The sequence below is a fragment of the Crocodylus siamensis genome, chromosome 2, assembly GCF_052110815.1.
Source record: "Crocodylus siamensis isolate JL-2025a chromosome 2, ASM5211081v1, whole genome shotgun sequence".
NCBI classification, from domain to species: Eukaryota; Metazoa; Chordata; order Crocodylia; family Crocodylidae; genus Crocodylus; species Crocodylus siamensis.
The window spans coordinates 19,458,376-19,474,288 of NC_143396.1; the positions used below are offsets into that span (position 1 = coordinate 19,458,376).

Consider the following 15,913-nt stretch of genomic DNA (forward strand, 5'->3'; position numbering starts at 1 on the left):
GCTGGAGTAAAAGTTCAAGGTCCAGAGCAGTTTGGACCTCCCACATTCCCACTCCAGCAGTGCTGGGAATACTCCAGAAGACCTCTCTCCCTTCCTTTCTCCTCTTCCCAGAGGCAGCAGCGACAGACAGAAATTAAAGCTGCTCCACTCAATGAGGGTTAACTTGCCGCATGCTCAGAGGACTCTGCAACAAGGCTGGTCTGCTTAGGTCCACCTTTAGAGCAATTTCAGGGGGTCAAACATATGACAAATGTTACTTCTGTTTTATGCCCACACGTGTTCTGCAGCAGCAGGGACCATGGATGGTGGTCTTCCACATCCCAGACCAAAACCCTGATTTAAGAACTTGTCCATCCCCATATTAATTCAAAAATAACAGAATTTTTACATGTTTGGAAGTGGTGCATGACAAGACTCTCTGAAAACAGGTTTCTTATTTTTAACCTAATAAAAACCTATGTTTGAAGTTATAACACTCAGCCAGAGACAAGTTCAGCTCTCTTCCAATATTTTACCAACACAGCCTTCACTGTTATTTTTATTATAAAAATAATTTTTAGGCAGTTATAAAATACACACACACACACTCACACACACACACACACACACACACACACACACACACACTGAAATAATTATACAATTATTTCAGATGGAAGAAAAAATAAATAGCTCTATGCACTGTATTAAGTGCAAACAAACAAGTTCAGTTCTAGTCGAATTGACCAGCCTCTTGTTTCTACCTCTTTTGCTGAAGTATTTCTCACTGAACATTTTTGGATTTCAAATTTTAACTTCCTTTTCAGAGTTTGACTCTAATTCTGACAAGCAGTGAGATCGCCACAAGGAACAACAGACTTTCGGCCTAGTTTCCACTCTTGCGGACCTTCATGTTGTAGGTGATTTTGGTGGTCCTCACATTTGTTGAAAAGTTAACTGTTTTTCCATCCTTGGTCAAATTGCATGCTTTTTCCTGAGGTCTCTTGTACAGTCCAACAGATGGCGTGAAATAAGAGGTAGACAGTTGATAGTCTGGTTCTTAGCATCGTGTATTGTATCCATTTAAAATGAGTTGCTTCATTTTAATTACTATTCTTCAAGTCAGTTATCAACTAACTTCTTTCAGTGATAGAACCATCGATATTTTAAATCAAGAGATACCGAACACTGAAATGGATAAGCATAAAAATGTATTTGGTCAAACACCCAAACAGAACGATATGGTTATCAAAAGGATAACCAGTATTAATCAGTACTGTAGTTTACATCTTTATCAAAGTGCTATTTTCTTTGTTTTTTTAGTAGTGGTTATTTTCCTGGCATTCCCCAGGTCTTACGATCACTGACAACATTCAGCAACATGCTTGAGAAATTCCTCGCTGAGTTCATCACTGAAGAACCTCATGCAATGAGGACATCGAAGTTCACCTTGTCCTCTTCCCTCTGCTGCTGAACTCCCATGGTCTATGGCTGCAGCAGCTTGTAATTCACCAGCTTGCAATGCAGATTGTGACCCCGCTGCTCGCCTTGCACCCGACTGGGCCTGACTGGTCCCCAGCAAGTGTTCAACGTTTGTCTGTATGTACATGTGATTTTGACTGTCAGTCTGAACTCTGAAATGACCAGCTGTCTCTCTCAAGTCCTACAAATAAAAAGCAAAGATTGCAGAAAGAAAAGAAGTCAGAAAAATCTAATTCTGGTACCAAGAGTGTGTGTGTATGTATATATGTATTTTTTTTTTTTTTTTTTTTACGGATAACGTTGAAAAATATTGAAGTGATGTATCCTTCGTCTAAAAAGTGTTTGTAGTAACATCTGAGTAATAAGGGATGTTCTTTTAGCCTCTACTTTTAAAAGGTTTAAATAATCATAAAGAGGGCTGTATAAACGCACAAGATAGGCATTATGTATTTTACTTCTATTTTTGTCTTTATAGTTGTTGAAAGAGTCTTCCTCCTTCCCCCACACTTGCATTACACCGAACCAATCCAAGTCTCTAAGACAGCATTATTTCCTATTGCGCTAATTCAGCACAGAAGGAAACTTGAGACCAACAAGGGGGAATATATATGAATGTGGAAGCTGATCTTTTGCAACTTAAAAGTAATTCTTCCAGAACTGAAGTTGAGAGAGGGGTAATGAGTTTTTACCCAGCTGCAGAGCTCTAAAATCAGGCTTTAAAGCATACTTAAGACACCAGGCATTAGTATATTTGAGGTTTTGCACACCTATTTCTGTAGGCCTGTTTCTGGCCCAGCTAGAATATTTTGCTTTTTTTTTTTTTTTTTTTTTTACCTGTCTCCTGTTTAACTGATGCTGTAGACGAGCGTTTTCTGCCTGCAGTTCTTGTATTTTACTCTGTGCACGCTCTCGATCTGCTCTTTCAGACGTAAAATCATCCTTGTAAACGAGGACCTGGAAGTGAATGTTCATTTTACTATTTTAGTAACTGACTTAAGACTAGCAAGTTAGCACAAGCTATGGTTGAACTATAGACCCATCTCTCTAATACTGAAATAAATGCTTTAGAAGACCCACTCAAAGTACAAATATTATTTTCTATGCCAGACCTGTATTTAACAGCACTAGAAATACAGAATTAAAAAAAAAAAATACTGATATTCTGTGTTGGAGAAGAGTAAACCCTCCACTAATTTCCTTAAATGCTACATTTAATTCTAATGTCTATATCCCTCTGTGCCTGTATGCTAGCCACATGTCACGAGGACTGGAAAAAAGGAAAAAACCAACAAAATACAACACCCCCCCCCCCCAAACATTTAGGGGAGAAAAATCATCATTTAAAAAAAAAAGTGCACTGAGTTGGTATTCGGTATTCCAGTTGAGAGAGGCTGAAAAATTACTAGATCGATCACAAACTTGAACAAAGATAAAGAATTAATAACCTGCTGCTCCAGCATCTGTATGCGTTCACTATCTCCAGCTCTTGCCTTCTGGACATCCTCTAACTCTCGCTTTGCTTTAATGCACTCATTCATTTTTTCTTCCAATAACTTGTTCAACCGAACAATCTCTTTTTGCATCAAATCTGAATTTGTTTGCAAGGATGTTATGCCAAGCTGTTGCTCTGGTTGTGATTTCAGTTCTTTCAGCTGCAGGTGGAGTCGCTTCACATACTCATCTCTACTGGCATCATACTTCTGCCATTTTGCATTTAAGTCTTCTACCTATGGAAAAACCAAAAGAGATACAGGATGAACTTATGTATCCTCTCCTTAGCAAATGGAGAAATGCAAAATGTTGTAAGCAAAAGCATTTCAATTTGAATACAGGCACACAAACAATTACTGCAAAGGCAGCCATGACTTTACAGCACATCAGCTACTCCAGTTAGTTGCCCATGCGTGCTCTTACCCCGTGGTACATACAATTGTTTACCCAAAATGAAATTGAGCTAAGTTACCTTGTATGCATCACAGGGTAAGGAACTGAACCCCAAAGTTACCTCAGAGTGGCTAACGTACTACATGTTCACAAGCTAGTGCTTCTCCTGGTAATTAGTTTGCCTTGATGGGGTACTTTAGATGGGTAGTGAGGATTATTTTCTATAAGCTAGTGGTTTGCAAGTCATGGGCCTTGACTGTGGCTAAGGGTCCCCAGACAGCACACAGATCACACCAGGCCCTGTGCTCAAAGCATGTCTGCTAGGTGGCAAACCCCTTGACTATAGCTAAACCTCTGCTGGCCCTTGAGAAAATAGACACCAAACAAGGGTTTGGCAAATGTTGGGAAAACCTCCTCCCTAGATGGGTTTCTCCTCCATACCTAGAAAACATTCCCCTGATGCACATTATCAGGTGAGAAGATGGAATGGGTGGGCTGCCTGAAGACCACTGCTACAAGTCAAGGAATTAGTACTTGTCAAAGAGTTCAGAGCCTACTCAGGCACTGTACGAAAAGGTGGCATTATGGTTAAAATCCAGTAGTATTTAGATAGTAGGAGCTTATTATAGCTCAGATTTGATTTGTTTTTTTTAAATCCCAAAAAACTGTACAAAATGAAAGTACTCACATGAACCACTTTTTGTTTTAACATCCTGTTTTCCTCTTGTAGTTTGCAGATAATTGTTTGGAGTGAAGGTTCTTTTTCTGATGGCTACAATTTTCAGACAAAGTAAATGTTACTTTAAAGCAGAAACCCAGAAAGTTACATTATTGACAGATCTTTTAAATCATCAACACCCTCCATTTTGTTCCTCTAAGCTATTCCCCTATGTTCTGCTTGTTTTTTTTTTCCCCCTCTCCCAATAGCTTTTAAAGAGTCAGCTTTTTACTCCATGGGATTAAGCCATACAATGAAACACAAATGATGGATTGAGAATTTAAGAGTCAAAACCTAGTTAATAACCTAGTTAATGAAAAGCATAGCAGAAAACAAGTGATATCAGATTTTCACTACACCAGTACTGCTTTTAAAGAAATCTAATACAGTTAATATACAAAGAAACCCGAAAAAACTTGATGGGTCAAGTTCTTGTAATTAGTCTCAGTGAGACCAAACTACTCTACACTTCAAGGGGACCACAATGTTAAGCCAAGGAACAGCTGCTACATGATCAGGACTTGGAAACAGCTCCCTCATCCACCTCAAAAAAAGCCCAGCCACAAACATTCCTTTATTTTGGATTTGCCATGTTGTTTCAAGTAAATGCCAACAAAAAACAAGACTTCTTGGTAAATTATTTGAATTTTTCAACCTGGATTCAGTTATACACTTTTGGATTTTTTTTTTAATTGCTATGTCTGTTTAAAAAAAAAACCCACAGCACATGAGTAATACAGAACATTTTTGTACAAAATTCCCTAGAATCATCTAGTAATCACATCTGAATTTCTCTTCTGCAATAGGGAAGTCCCCACTGTATAAGGTAAGCTAGATATGAGACAGGAAACTTAACAGACTGATATCAGCTACACGTAAAACAATCACAAGGCTAAAAGTTTCAAGTCCCATTAAACTATCTGTCCTTCCACTCCAGCCAACATTACTTATTTAATACAAAGTCTCTTTGCAAAGGCTTCTATAATATTTACAGAACCTGAAACATGCATAGCAATCACATGGCCTGAAACATGGCTGTCTGCATAGAGAACACAGCAGCTCTCTTGTACAATACCACTAGTTGGTATATTAGTGTCTGAAAAATAGTTCTTTCATCTTTAAACTTCAGAAAGAATCTGGATGGATTGGTACTTGAAGTAGTGTTTGGCCACTGCACCATATTTCAGCACTCCTACTTTTGTAAAGGTGATACAACACATGGATATTTGTGTGTTGATAGCTGTCTTGAGCACAACTCATTTCTGGAATAAATTTAGTGACTTTCAACTATATGCTATTATTTTAGACCAGCATTTTTTTTGATTCTCCTTAGTGTATTGTTTGTTACTATTTCAATTAATTAAGTGTTGCAGGGGAGTCATTTCCCCCCCTTCAGAAAGAGAACCACATAGAACATCTGACAGGTCAAGGAGCTATGCCTACATATTCATAGTTTCCAGGACAGTAACTTAATTCTTCCCCATAAAAAGTAGTCCCTCTCCAAAAAAGGTGAAGCCAAAATTGTACATGTATGCAAGCTGAACCTGAAACAATGGCAAAGTGCCTCAAAATTTACATTTTCAATTTGTTTTTGTTGTAAAATGGTGAGATTAAGGTATTTTTGTTGTCCAAAGCCCTCATTAATGAGTCATCCAAAAGATGTCACCTCCAAAAACATGGCACCCTCTAGCACTATATTCTAGTATCCATTCACTTGTTTAAGCACATGCAAATATGCATGATTTAGGAAAAAATGCTAACTGGCTTAGCTATTAAAGATAAGGGGATAAAAACACTGGATATTAAGACAGAAAAATGAACAACAACAGTTTTTACCCTTCAATTCTGAAAGCCAACAGTTCAAGTTCTATAGATTAAGCGTACCTGACTGGATCTTTCAATAGGAGTCAGTTCCTCGGAATGCCTTCTCTCTTTTTTCTGTGTGTCCTCTAGACATTTTGCCAGGTGTTGACACATTTCTGCTGTTGACGCCAATTTACGCTGAAGTTGGTGAGTTTCATCAGTTAGAGAACGGCACAGTACTTCACTAGTGGCCTGGACTTTTTCTCTTTCTGCCAAGCTTCTCTTGAGTCTTAAGATTTCTTTCTCCCTTTCATGCTGAGGCTGGCTTACAATCTGCTGCATCTCTCTCTCTTTTTCTTCCAGTTGCTGTTTCAGCTTCTGCACTTCCTAATTAAGCAGAAAGAAGTTAGTATTTGTCAGAGACCTTAAAAAAAACAAACCCCAAGCCACAACTATTTAAATTTTAAAATCCTCTATTCAGGAATGTTTGCCATAGTAATATAAATGGTTAAACACCATTTATATAAAAAACTTTTCCATCAAATTTTTGAACATGGAGTTGGACTCAGTCAATGAGCCACGCTGCTTTTTCCATTTTCCACCTTCATTTTGGTATGCTTTGACATACTCTAGGCCAGAAAGTGACTGGTATGCAGAAATGGATGTGCCCCTAAAACTTAACTGCAAACTGTTTCCAACCTCTTACTTATGGACACACATTAGTTTTTGCACTTATATTCCATTTTCTTAAAACACTCTGTAGTTTGTTAGTAAGTCAGGACAACTGATTCTTAGTATTTTGAACTGACTAGTACTGACCATTTTCTAAACACATTTGGGTTTTTGGTAAGAGACATCAGAGTTAGTATTAATGGTGTTCACTATCTTTATATGAATGACTTGGGTCACAAACACTGACAATCTGTTCTAAAGCAACAGCAACAGCCCATGGTAATCTGCCCACATTTAAGATGCAATAAAAGATCCACCTTTGGCTCTGGGAAGAATATAAAATAACAAAAGTCGGGATTGCTGAGGATCACTGGGCAGAACCACCACACACCACCTCCCCAATGGAAAATGTACCAAATCCAGAAACACTCAAGTATTATGTAAACAACAAATACAGATTATCAAGGAAACTTGGAAGGGCATGAAATAGAGAATAAAGGCGAATGATAACAGGTAAGGTAACAGAAGACCAATTAAGAGAGAAACTGTCTATTCCCATTACCCAAATTACAAGGTAGTCTAAGGGAATGCATCAAACTAGGGATTTTAAACCTCTCCTCACAGCACTGAGGAAGCACTGTGCCTAACCCTGGGGTACAGATCCACTTATTTACAGGCAGCAACACTGCCACATTTCTTAAAAGTAAAATGAAACAGAACACTACCAGCTTGAAGGAGAATTGGCAGTAATGACAAGTGGACAGAATCAAACCCCCAACATCATGCAAGCATGGCCTTTCCTAGATGGGCATAGTTGAACAGACACTGTGTGAAGCTTCTCATGCTAACAAGGAATTCAGTGAACTGTAAGTTTTCAACTCCTTTGACATATGGGGCCCCTCTGCACTAGCTCTGAAGAAACGAGGATCTGTCAGCAGCATGAGGATCATCAGCCACTCTTCTGGCATCATCCTGTATTCAAGTGTCAAGGAGGTTGACTAAATCAGGCCCCATTTCCAGGGCTGATTAAATCAAAGTCACCTAAACATCCTTTCTTCCAGTACACTCAGAGGCTGAAGGACAGCAGCTGTGAAGGAAGCCTGTGGAGCACAGCTCCTCCAGAATCAGCAAGTGGATGTACCCTTGGGGAGGGAAAAGGAAACAGGTATACGAATTCCAGATGGTTCTTCAGGAACTCAAATCTTAACATCGTGGAAGAGTGCAACGAAGACACAAAAGCAGATATTCTTGTTTCCAAACTTCATCATTATGAATCTCTGTAGAAGCAGTATCTTGGCTTGGGAACAGTATTCTGGTATCACCATGTACATTAGCTTTAAACAACTGCAATCATTAAAATATAGACTCTGCTAGGAAGCAGGGCCTGTGATCACTCAAAAGAAGAGGGGATACTGCAAATGGAATTCATAAATCCAAAAAGTCCATTTTAAGGTCAAAAGGTTCTCTCTAGAGATGGGGGATTTTTTTGTGCTAAGTTTACACTTAATGGGCAGTCTGAGGCATGACTTCAACTCAAACAACAGTTGGGCAAGTGTGCCAGAGGGATCATTTGCAAGTTTCAAAACCTGAATTCATCCGTGGTACATCTGAAAGTCTGTGGTGCTTGGGAAATGTTCTTGTACAAGCACTAGGTCAAGAGATTGTTTCGTTTTGCAGCATTTTCTGATTTGGAAATTCCTTTGTGCAGCTTCAGACAGGAAAAGGGACTTTTAAAAATGTTCCCTTGAGAATATTTGAGCACATCAGTAATCTGAGCTGATTGGCAAGGGTCTAAAAAGTCCTTGTTTGTCCAGGCAGCTGGAAACAACGCTGTTTCACTCAGGAAAAAGGAAAATGCAAACGTACACCCACTGTTTCAACCTAAAGCAACCCACTACAGCTAAGATACAATCCTGGTGTACAAGGTTGTCAGGAGAGGAAATAAGAAAGCCATCTAAAAGAGGAAGAACTCAGATATCCTGCTGAAATACTTCAGTAGAAAAACACTGGCTGTAATGACCTGCACACTGCTCCCACTGAAAGGTCTTGTCTCTCTTCATCTTTACACTTACGCCTTTCCCTCTGCCTGTGCCAAAGCCCCAGGTACAGCAGACTGTGACGCTCACTGCTCTCAAGCTGGCTGGACTGTGGCCAGTGCCGCCCTACCCACGATGCTGCCTGGCAACTGCCCCTTTCCTACAAGGCTGAAGTGTGGGGAATGCCCCTGAGGGACACCCCCGGGAGAAGGTGAGTCTGCTCCCTAGCAGGTGTCTACAGCTGGCCCTGGCCTTACCTGGCTCCGCACCTCCGCCTCCTGCGCCACGGCCCAGTCACGCTCCCGCAACTGCTGCTTCACCTGTGACAGCTGCTCCACCAAGCTGTCCACCAGCGACCGCGCCGGGGCCGGCGCCGCCGCCTCCCCCGCCAGGCCGGCCCGCAGCTCCCGGACCAGCGCGTCCTTGGCCGCCAGCTGCACTTGCAGGTGCTTGAGCTGCTGCGCGGCCTCGTGGTAGAGGCCACAGAGCGCGTGGTAGCGCGGCACCTTGGCCCGCAAGCTGCGGTTCTCCCGCTGCAGCTTCTCCAGCGCCTCCTGCAGCGCCTCGACGCCGCCGCCCTCGCCCATAGCCCGGCCCTGCGCCCGCTGCTACTGCTGCTCCGCGTCTGCCGGCGCCAGCGGGAACCCCGCCAGCCGCATAGGGCCTCGGCCGCCACCGCCCCGCGCCGTTTATCAACGCCCGCCCTGGGGCGGAGCCCTGCCGCGACGCGATGCGACTGGGAAGCAGCCTGGCCTTGCGAAACCCTCGCGGGACCCGCAATCTCTGCGGGAATTTCCTCCCGGGACTCCCCCGCCCCGCCCCTTCCGGAGGGCGTGCGCAGGCGCAGTGCGCGAGGACTCCCTTCCCTCGCCCCCAGGCGTGACGTCTCAACTGTCGCCCGCCTATGGGGGCAGCTCGCGACTGTTGGAAGGTGCGCGCGAGGACACCCCCTTCTCCGTTTCCAGCCCCAGCTGAACTGTGACGTCTCAGGGTGGCTCACGACGGTTGGGGGGGGAGCCGTGTGTGCGCAGGCGCAGCGCGCGTGGACACCCCTCCTCCACCTCAACGGCGGCGTGTCACCAGTCGCCCGCCTTGTGTGGTGTCGTGCGACGACCTTTGGCGGCAGGATGGGCGGGGCCCCCCGCGCGGAGCCCACGGGACACAGGCAGGGAAGACCACTCTTAGCCCCTGGTGCTCAGCGCCCCAGGGTGCCCTGAAGGCTTTCCAAGGTGGCCTTAGGGGTTTGGGGGCTCTGGGCAGGGCAAGAGAGTCTTTTGGGGCCCCTTAGAGGCATAAGTTGAAGAAGGAAGGAGTTTTTAATAAGTTGAAGAAATACAGTTTTTTAACATGGAGCTGTGTTCTAGAGTCATTGCATCTTCCATATGGGCCTGTCTACAACACAAACTCCTCACAGGACATAAGCTGATAGCCTGCGTGAGGCCCTGGGCAGTCACCCGGGTTTGCCCTCCTCTAAGGCCACGCTGTTAGGCGCTCAGAAAGGAGTCCCAAGATAACTCCAGAGCCTTCAAATAGGAACTGGTTGCTGTGGTCTTCCTCTAGTCTTCAAGAAACTCCTCTATTATCTTTCTGTAAACAAAAAAAATTGTGAACGCTAAGTGCTGGCACTTCTCAAGGTGCCTCCAGCCTTTCCAGGGTTGCCTCCAGTCTGGAAAGGTTGAGATCCACTCATCTAGTGCATACTGAGTTTGGCCACTGTAAAAGAAATGTCTACAGTACGCCCCCAGGAGGGCTTGAGATCCTTTCAAGGGTGCTGCAGGTTGCCATGCAGCACTAGCAGTGCTTGGTGGAATGGCACAATTCATGTGACAGACGAGGAATCTGCAGCGTCAAAGGCATGTTGCCTGCTGGGATCTGTCCTGAGTTCTTTGCAACGGAAGAATTGCTCTAGTTGTCTGTACTCAAAAAATGAGCAAAAGCTGAGAGCTGGCATTTTCCAAGGGGGGCCTCAAATCTCCTGGGGGTTGCCCCGAGGCTAAAAAGCTTGAGAGCCACTAGTTCACAACCTCTCAACCACTAGTTCTCAAGCTTCAAGGCTAAAAATGTTGAAAACACCTAAGAGACATTTGTGTGAGCAAATGGAAAGCAGGCAGTGTATTCTGGATGAAACAGCAGCATATCTAGTCCTTTGAAAAGCACTATGAAACTTAACCCCTGGCAGTGAAGCAATGGCTCCAAACGAGAGGTTGCACCAAAGCAAACTGGAGTAAAGATGCCAGTATTTGGTGCTTCAGAAAGAAACTTTAGGATTTGAGTTAGGAATGAGACAAAGATGGAGGAATTACGTCGTTCTTTTGTCTCAAAGATTGCCAGCAAGAATGTCAAGCTTCATCAGAACAGTGTTGCTAAACACATTCAAAATACTGTACTAGTACAACCAGGTACATATGTATTAACAACACTTACAAGAAAGAAGACCCCTGGAATGAGTAAGTATAAGGTATTTGCTCAAGATGCAAATTTACAATGCATTTAATGTTTATCCCAATAAATTATTCAGTACCATCATGAATATCTTTATAGTGCTAATCATGGTCACTGAAATATTATTTGAATAAAAAGTTATGGAAATTACAATTCTTGACTCTCTTAGAGTAGCATCTATTTTCTGTCTTCTGTACATTTAAGTCCTTATCTTTGGAAGGAAAACAGTTTTTTTTTCAACTCAAGTTATTTTAAGGTAACGTTGTAGGACTGATAAGGTACTTTGTAGTTTTTACAAATTGAGGGGCAGTGTGTAAGAAAGTTACTGTATTATTATTCTAGAGTAGGCTTTGAATCCCACTAACCCAAATAATACACAAATATTCTACATTTTATTTAAACAGCAAAGTATTTTAATATGTTAAATATTGAAACAGTGATTAAGAATCAAACATGAAGTTTGATTTGATTGGAATTTGAAATAATATTTTATTTTAAATAAAATATAAACATATTAAATATTGCATTTGATTATTAGGTTACAACAGTGTTGGTGAAACCTGCCAGCTTTCACCCAAGGAAAATACTATTAAGTTCAAGGGGAATTTGTCCTGAGTAAGAGTTTGATTCCGTAAGTTCTTGGAATTATCCTGGGATGGCTATCATCATTTGTTAAGACTAGGATTCAGACTTAACATGCTAGGAATTCAGTAACAAGAAGCTGAAGCTAGAGAATGAGTCAGCACTTAACATTCATTTCTGTTACTGTACCTGGTTTTTCCTGGATTGCCCTGGGCATATCAGTTACCAGTTACTTTTTCTGAGGTTTTTCATGGTCTACTGCATTGCATGTTTGTGCTTTTCAGTTTTATGCAATGAGATGCTGACATACTCCGTCGCATGCTTCTAAATAGCAGTAAGTGCATGAACTCAAGGCACTCACTGCAACCCTTTTATATAATGAAACCCCCTTATTTTATTCCATGTTACCAGCTTCACCTGAAAATCTGACATGGAGACCACTGTGGTCCCCCTCCTGATAAGAAAAGCTGACTAAAATTTATTCTCAAGCTTCCTCAAATATAGGTTTTGTAGAAACCTACATTTAGTCTTCAGATAATAGTGGATAAGATGTTACCATGACATTTCAAAAAATTCCAATCAAAAGTTATTTTAAATAAATAAACATTCCCCAGGAATGGTGGCACCGAAACCTTGTCATAGTCCATGAATAGTAGTGTCACAGTTCACGATAAACAGAAAATGACTAATTAGAAGCTCACTAGAAACAAAAACGAGAGTAAGTCTACTTTTACTGGGAAATGGGGAAAGAAAGTAGCACAGTTCTATATGACATAGTTTAACATAAATTAGTTTAGCATTTATTAAAGTTGTTTAATAAAGTAAGCTTGTTTGTAATACAGTACAGGAATATTATTAAAAAGTGCATTGCCGATAGTGAACTGATTCCAATTTACTAATATAAATTGAGAATAATTGTACTAAAGTCGATAGTTATATTACACTATCATAAGTGATATCAAAACACATGCCAAGATTTTTTAATTGTGATTTTCTGAATAGCCTATAAAAATAGCAGCTCAGGGTTCCATCTGTCTCTGTGATTATGCATCAGCTGTGCTCTGTTTGCAAGAAATCATGTTTTTCTGACTGCAAGCCATGCACATGCAACCTGAATTCAGAAAGCCATGGTCAATATTTTTTCTTTCCTGCATACCATCCCGTGTAATAAAATGACTAAATTATGCCCTCAGAGATACCTGTGCAACCCTATTTTCCAGAATTGATTTAGAGAGGTATAATTTAAAAAGCAATCCTGTGGAGGTTATGCAGTAAAAGAATAAGCAACAGCTTGAGATTCCTTAACTGTTGTCTCTGCTGAGCCAATGGGATTAAAAAGCAGTATCCCCTGCCCTCCATTAATGCCAACCTCATGAAGGAACACCTTGAGAAGCTGGATACCTTCAGGTCAGCTGACCTTGACAATCTACACCCCAGGGTACTCAAGGAGCTGGAGAGCATCATAGCACAGCCTCTGTCACGGATCTTTGAAAACTCCTGGTGCTCTGGCGTAGTGCCCGAAGACAGGAAGAAGGCCAATGTGGTTCCTATCTCTAAGAAAGGGAGGAAAGTGGATCTGGCAAACTATGGGCCCATCAGCCTGACTTCTATCCCGGGGAAGGTCTTAGAAAAGTTTATTAAAGAGACATTCTTAATGGACTGGCAGATGCCAACATCCTGAGGGATAGCCAGCACGGGCTTGTTGTGGGTAGGTCTTGCTTGACCAATCTCATTTCTTTCTATGACCAGGTGACCTATCACCTGGACAAGGGAAAAGAGATTGATGTCCTATATCTTGACTTCAAAAAAGTCTTTGATCTGGTATCCCATGATCACCTCTTGGCAAAATTGACCAATTGTGGCTTGGGTTCATCACGATCTGCTGGTTGGGAAATTGGCTCTGTGGTCAGACCCAGAGGGTAGTAATTGACGAAAGTCAATTGTCATGGTGCCCTTTGACCAGTGGGATCCCCCAAGGCTCTGTCCTTGGACCCATATTGTTCAACATCTTCACTGATGATGTGGACATTGGAGTCAGAAGTGGACTGGCCAAGTTCACCAATGACACCAAACTTTGGGGCAAAGCATCCACACCAGAAGACAGGCAGGTGATCCAGGCTGACCTGGACAAGCTCAGCAAATGGGCAGACGAGAACCTGATGGTGTTTAACACCGAAAAATGCAAGGTTCTCCACCTTGGGAAGAAAAACCTGTAGCACCCTTATAGGCTCGGCAGTGCTACGCTGGCTAGCACTACGGAAGAAGTAGACTTGGGGGTCATCAGTGACCACAAGACACAAGAGCCTGCAATGCAGTGCTGCAACTAGTAAAGCAACCAAAAAGCTGGCTTGCATCTATAGATGCTTCTCAAGCAAATCCCGGGACATCATTCCCCTCTTGTACTCGGCCTTGGTGAGGCCGCAGCTGGAGTACTGCATCCAGTTTTGGGCTCCACAATTCAAAAAGGATGTGGAGAAGCTTGAGGGAGTCCAGAGAAGAGCCACGTGCATGATCAGAGGTCAGGAAAACAGACCTTACAACAACAGGCTGAGAGCCATGGGGCTCTTTAGTCTGGAAAAGCACAGGCTCAGGGGTGAGCTGATGGCCACCTGTAAGTTTATCAGGGGTGACCACCAGGATCTGGGGGAATGTTTGTTCACCAGAGCCCCCCAAGGGATGACAAGGTCAAACTGTCATAAACTACTGCAAGACTGTTTCAGGCTGGACATAAGGAAGAATTTCTTTACTGTCCGAGCTCCCAAGGTCTGGAACAGCCTGCCATTGGAGGTGGTTCAAGCACCTATATTGAACACCTTCAGGAGTAAATTGGATGCTTATCTTGCTGGGATCCTATGACCCCAGCTGACTTCCTGCCCTTTGGGCAGGGGGCTGGACTCGATCTTCCGAGGCCCCTTCCAGCCCTAATGTCTATGAAATCTATGAAAAACTTATTTATGTCACTAAAGTCAGTACATACTTCCAGGAGTCAGAAATATTAAGAAAGTGCCATTTCTCAACATAGAGCTGTATGTTCAGCCTGACTATGATTTTAATGCAAAAGGGTAGGAATATACTGTAAAACTATCCTGTTACTCCTGGTAATTAGATACTATGAGTAGCTAAAACCAGGCATGTTTACAACAGTTTTTATGGACAAGGGCTAGTCTCCAGCATTTTATACTTTTTAATACTGATATATTTAATATTCTTGCAATTTAACTTACTACACTTCTTGCAACTGCTGTCAGAAACTCACTTTCCTGTGGTCTGTGAGCCTTTGATTTCCTCTTGTAGCCTGATTTTTAACTCCTTAAGTTTTTGCTGCAGCTCGTTTTTACTAGTACGTTTCAGGTTGGCCATAGCTTTCTAAATCTCTACTATGTTGGGAGGGAAAAACTTCTCATCTTTAGCACTCAGGTTGCTTATAATCAGTTCCATTTTACCAGAAAGAAGGTTTGCAGATGGGCTTCCCAGCCTGCCCCTACTAGATTCACCCGCCCCATGGGATATTTTGTTTTTCTTTATTGTCTTCCCTGCCCTCATGTGAAACAATGGCAGGGCAGGAACCTTCTGGGGGGGGGGGGTAGATGCCCCCACAGAGCTTCCCACAGCCCCTAAGGGTTCCACCCAAGAGGCAGAGTCCAACCAACCTCCAGGGGTGGAGAAGCCTGCAACCTACACTGCAGGGGCAGGTGGAACTCCAGTATGGAGCCAGCAGGGCCAGGGGATCACCCCTGGCCAGGCCTCCCCCAAAGGGGTTCCCAAGCCCCCTCTCCCATATCAGGGACTAAGGGTAAGGGGAGTGGGAAGGGCTCCTCTTCAGCCTCCTCAGCAGCTGGGGGAGGAAGGGCAAGGCTCCTGCCCCAAAGCCTAAACCACCAGTGCCTGAGGGGACCAGTTGCACTACACCAGCCAACACACTCACTCAACCTGTCCCTGGCCCTAGCTCAGACCCCACCAACATGGCCCCCTGGGGGAGAACCGCAGCTATGCACAGGCAGCTGTAGGAAGACCCAAAGCCAGGGGGCCTGCACCCTCTACCGCTGGCCCTTCCAGCTTGGGCAGCAGGACCCCCTTTCCGGCACTCACCTGCAGGCATGGGGTGAAGTGCCAACTGTCCAAGTGGGAAAACCTGCACTTTGAGACCTGGGTGCAGGCCCTGGCTCGGGTAGTAGAGGGGGGCCCCCAAGATCATGGCAGCCTCCCACTTTCATGGCAAGGGGGTCTTTTTCCGTGCCTCAGAGGCCACTGTACAAAAGGCAGTGGGGAGGGGGCTTGTGGTGGAGGGTGAGTACATCCCCCTCGAGCCTCTAGA

General features: G+C 43.3%; 1 protein-coding gene and 1 long non-coding RNA gene across 3 annotated transcripts in view; one reads left to right on the forward strand and one right to left on the reverse strand.

Annotated features, from left to right (window-relative positions):
- Positions 1-507: 507 nt before the first annotated feature.
- On the reverse strand, positions 508-11,312 carry TNIP2 (TNFAIP3 interacting protein 2). Of its 2 annotated transcripts, none has more exons than XM_090035442.1 (6): positions 8,832-11,312; positions 5,948-6,253; positions 4,034-4,117; positions 2,907-3,188; positions 2,296-2,415; positions 508-1,167 (listed from the first exon to the last, which is right to left on the reverse strand). In XM_090035442.1, exons 1-6 carry the CDS (start codon positions 9,159-9,161, stop codon positions 1,123-1,125), a joined length of 1,167 nt encoding a protein of 388 aa, XP_089891568.1. In that variant the 5' UTR covers positions 9,162-11,312; the 3' UTR covers positions 508-1,122. The 2 variants fall into 2 exon arrangements, with proteins under 2 accessions (XP_089891568.1, XP_089891567.1); XM_090035441.1 differs by having other exon boundaries at positions 508-1,642.
- The window catches only part of LOC149870031 (uncharacterized), a 71,203-nt gene continuing 66,290 nt past the window's right edge, over positions 11,001-15,913 (forward strand). The window contains exon 1 of the long non-coding RNA XR_016440674.1: positions 11,001-11,021. This is a non-coding gene — a long non-coding RNA (uncharacterized LOC149870031). The remainder of the gene's footprint in view (positions 11,022-15,913) is intronic.

What these genes read in the sequence shown, in the direction of transcription:
- TNIP2 (XM_090035441.1), bottom strand. Translation starts at nt 9,161, where the DNA reads ATGGGCGAGGGCGGCGGCGTCGAGGCGCTGCAGGAGGCGCTGGAGAAG. An exon ending in AGGCGGAGGTGCGGAGCCAG is followed by an intron (nt 6,254 to 8,831) that starts GTAAGGCCAGGG and finishes CTGCTTAATTAG; the next exon opens with GAAGTGCAGAAGCTGAAACA. An exon ending in CTATTGAAAGATCCAGTCAG is followed by an intron (nt 4,118 to 5,947) that starts GTACGCTTAATC and finishes TGAAAATTGTAG; the next exon opens with CCATCAGAAAAAGAACCTTC.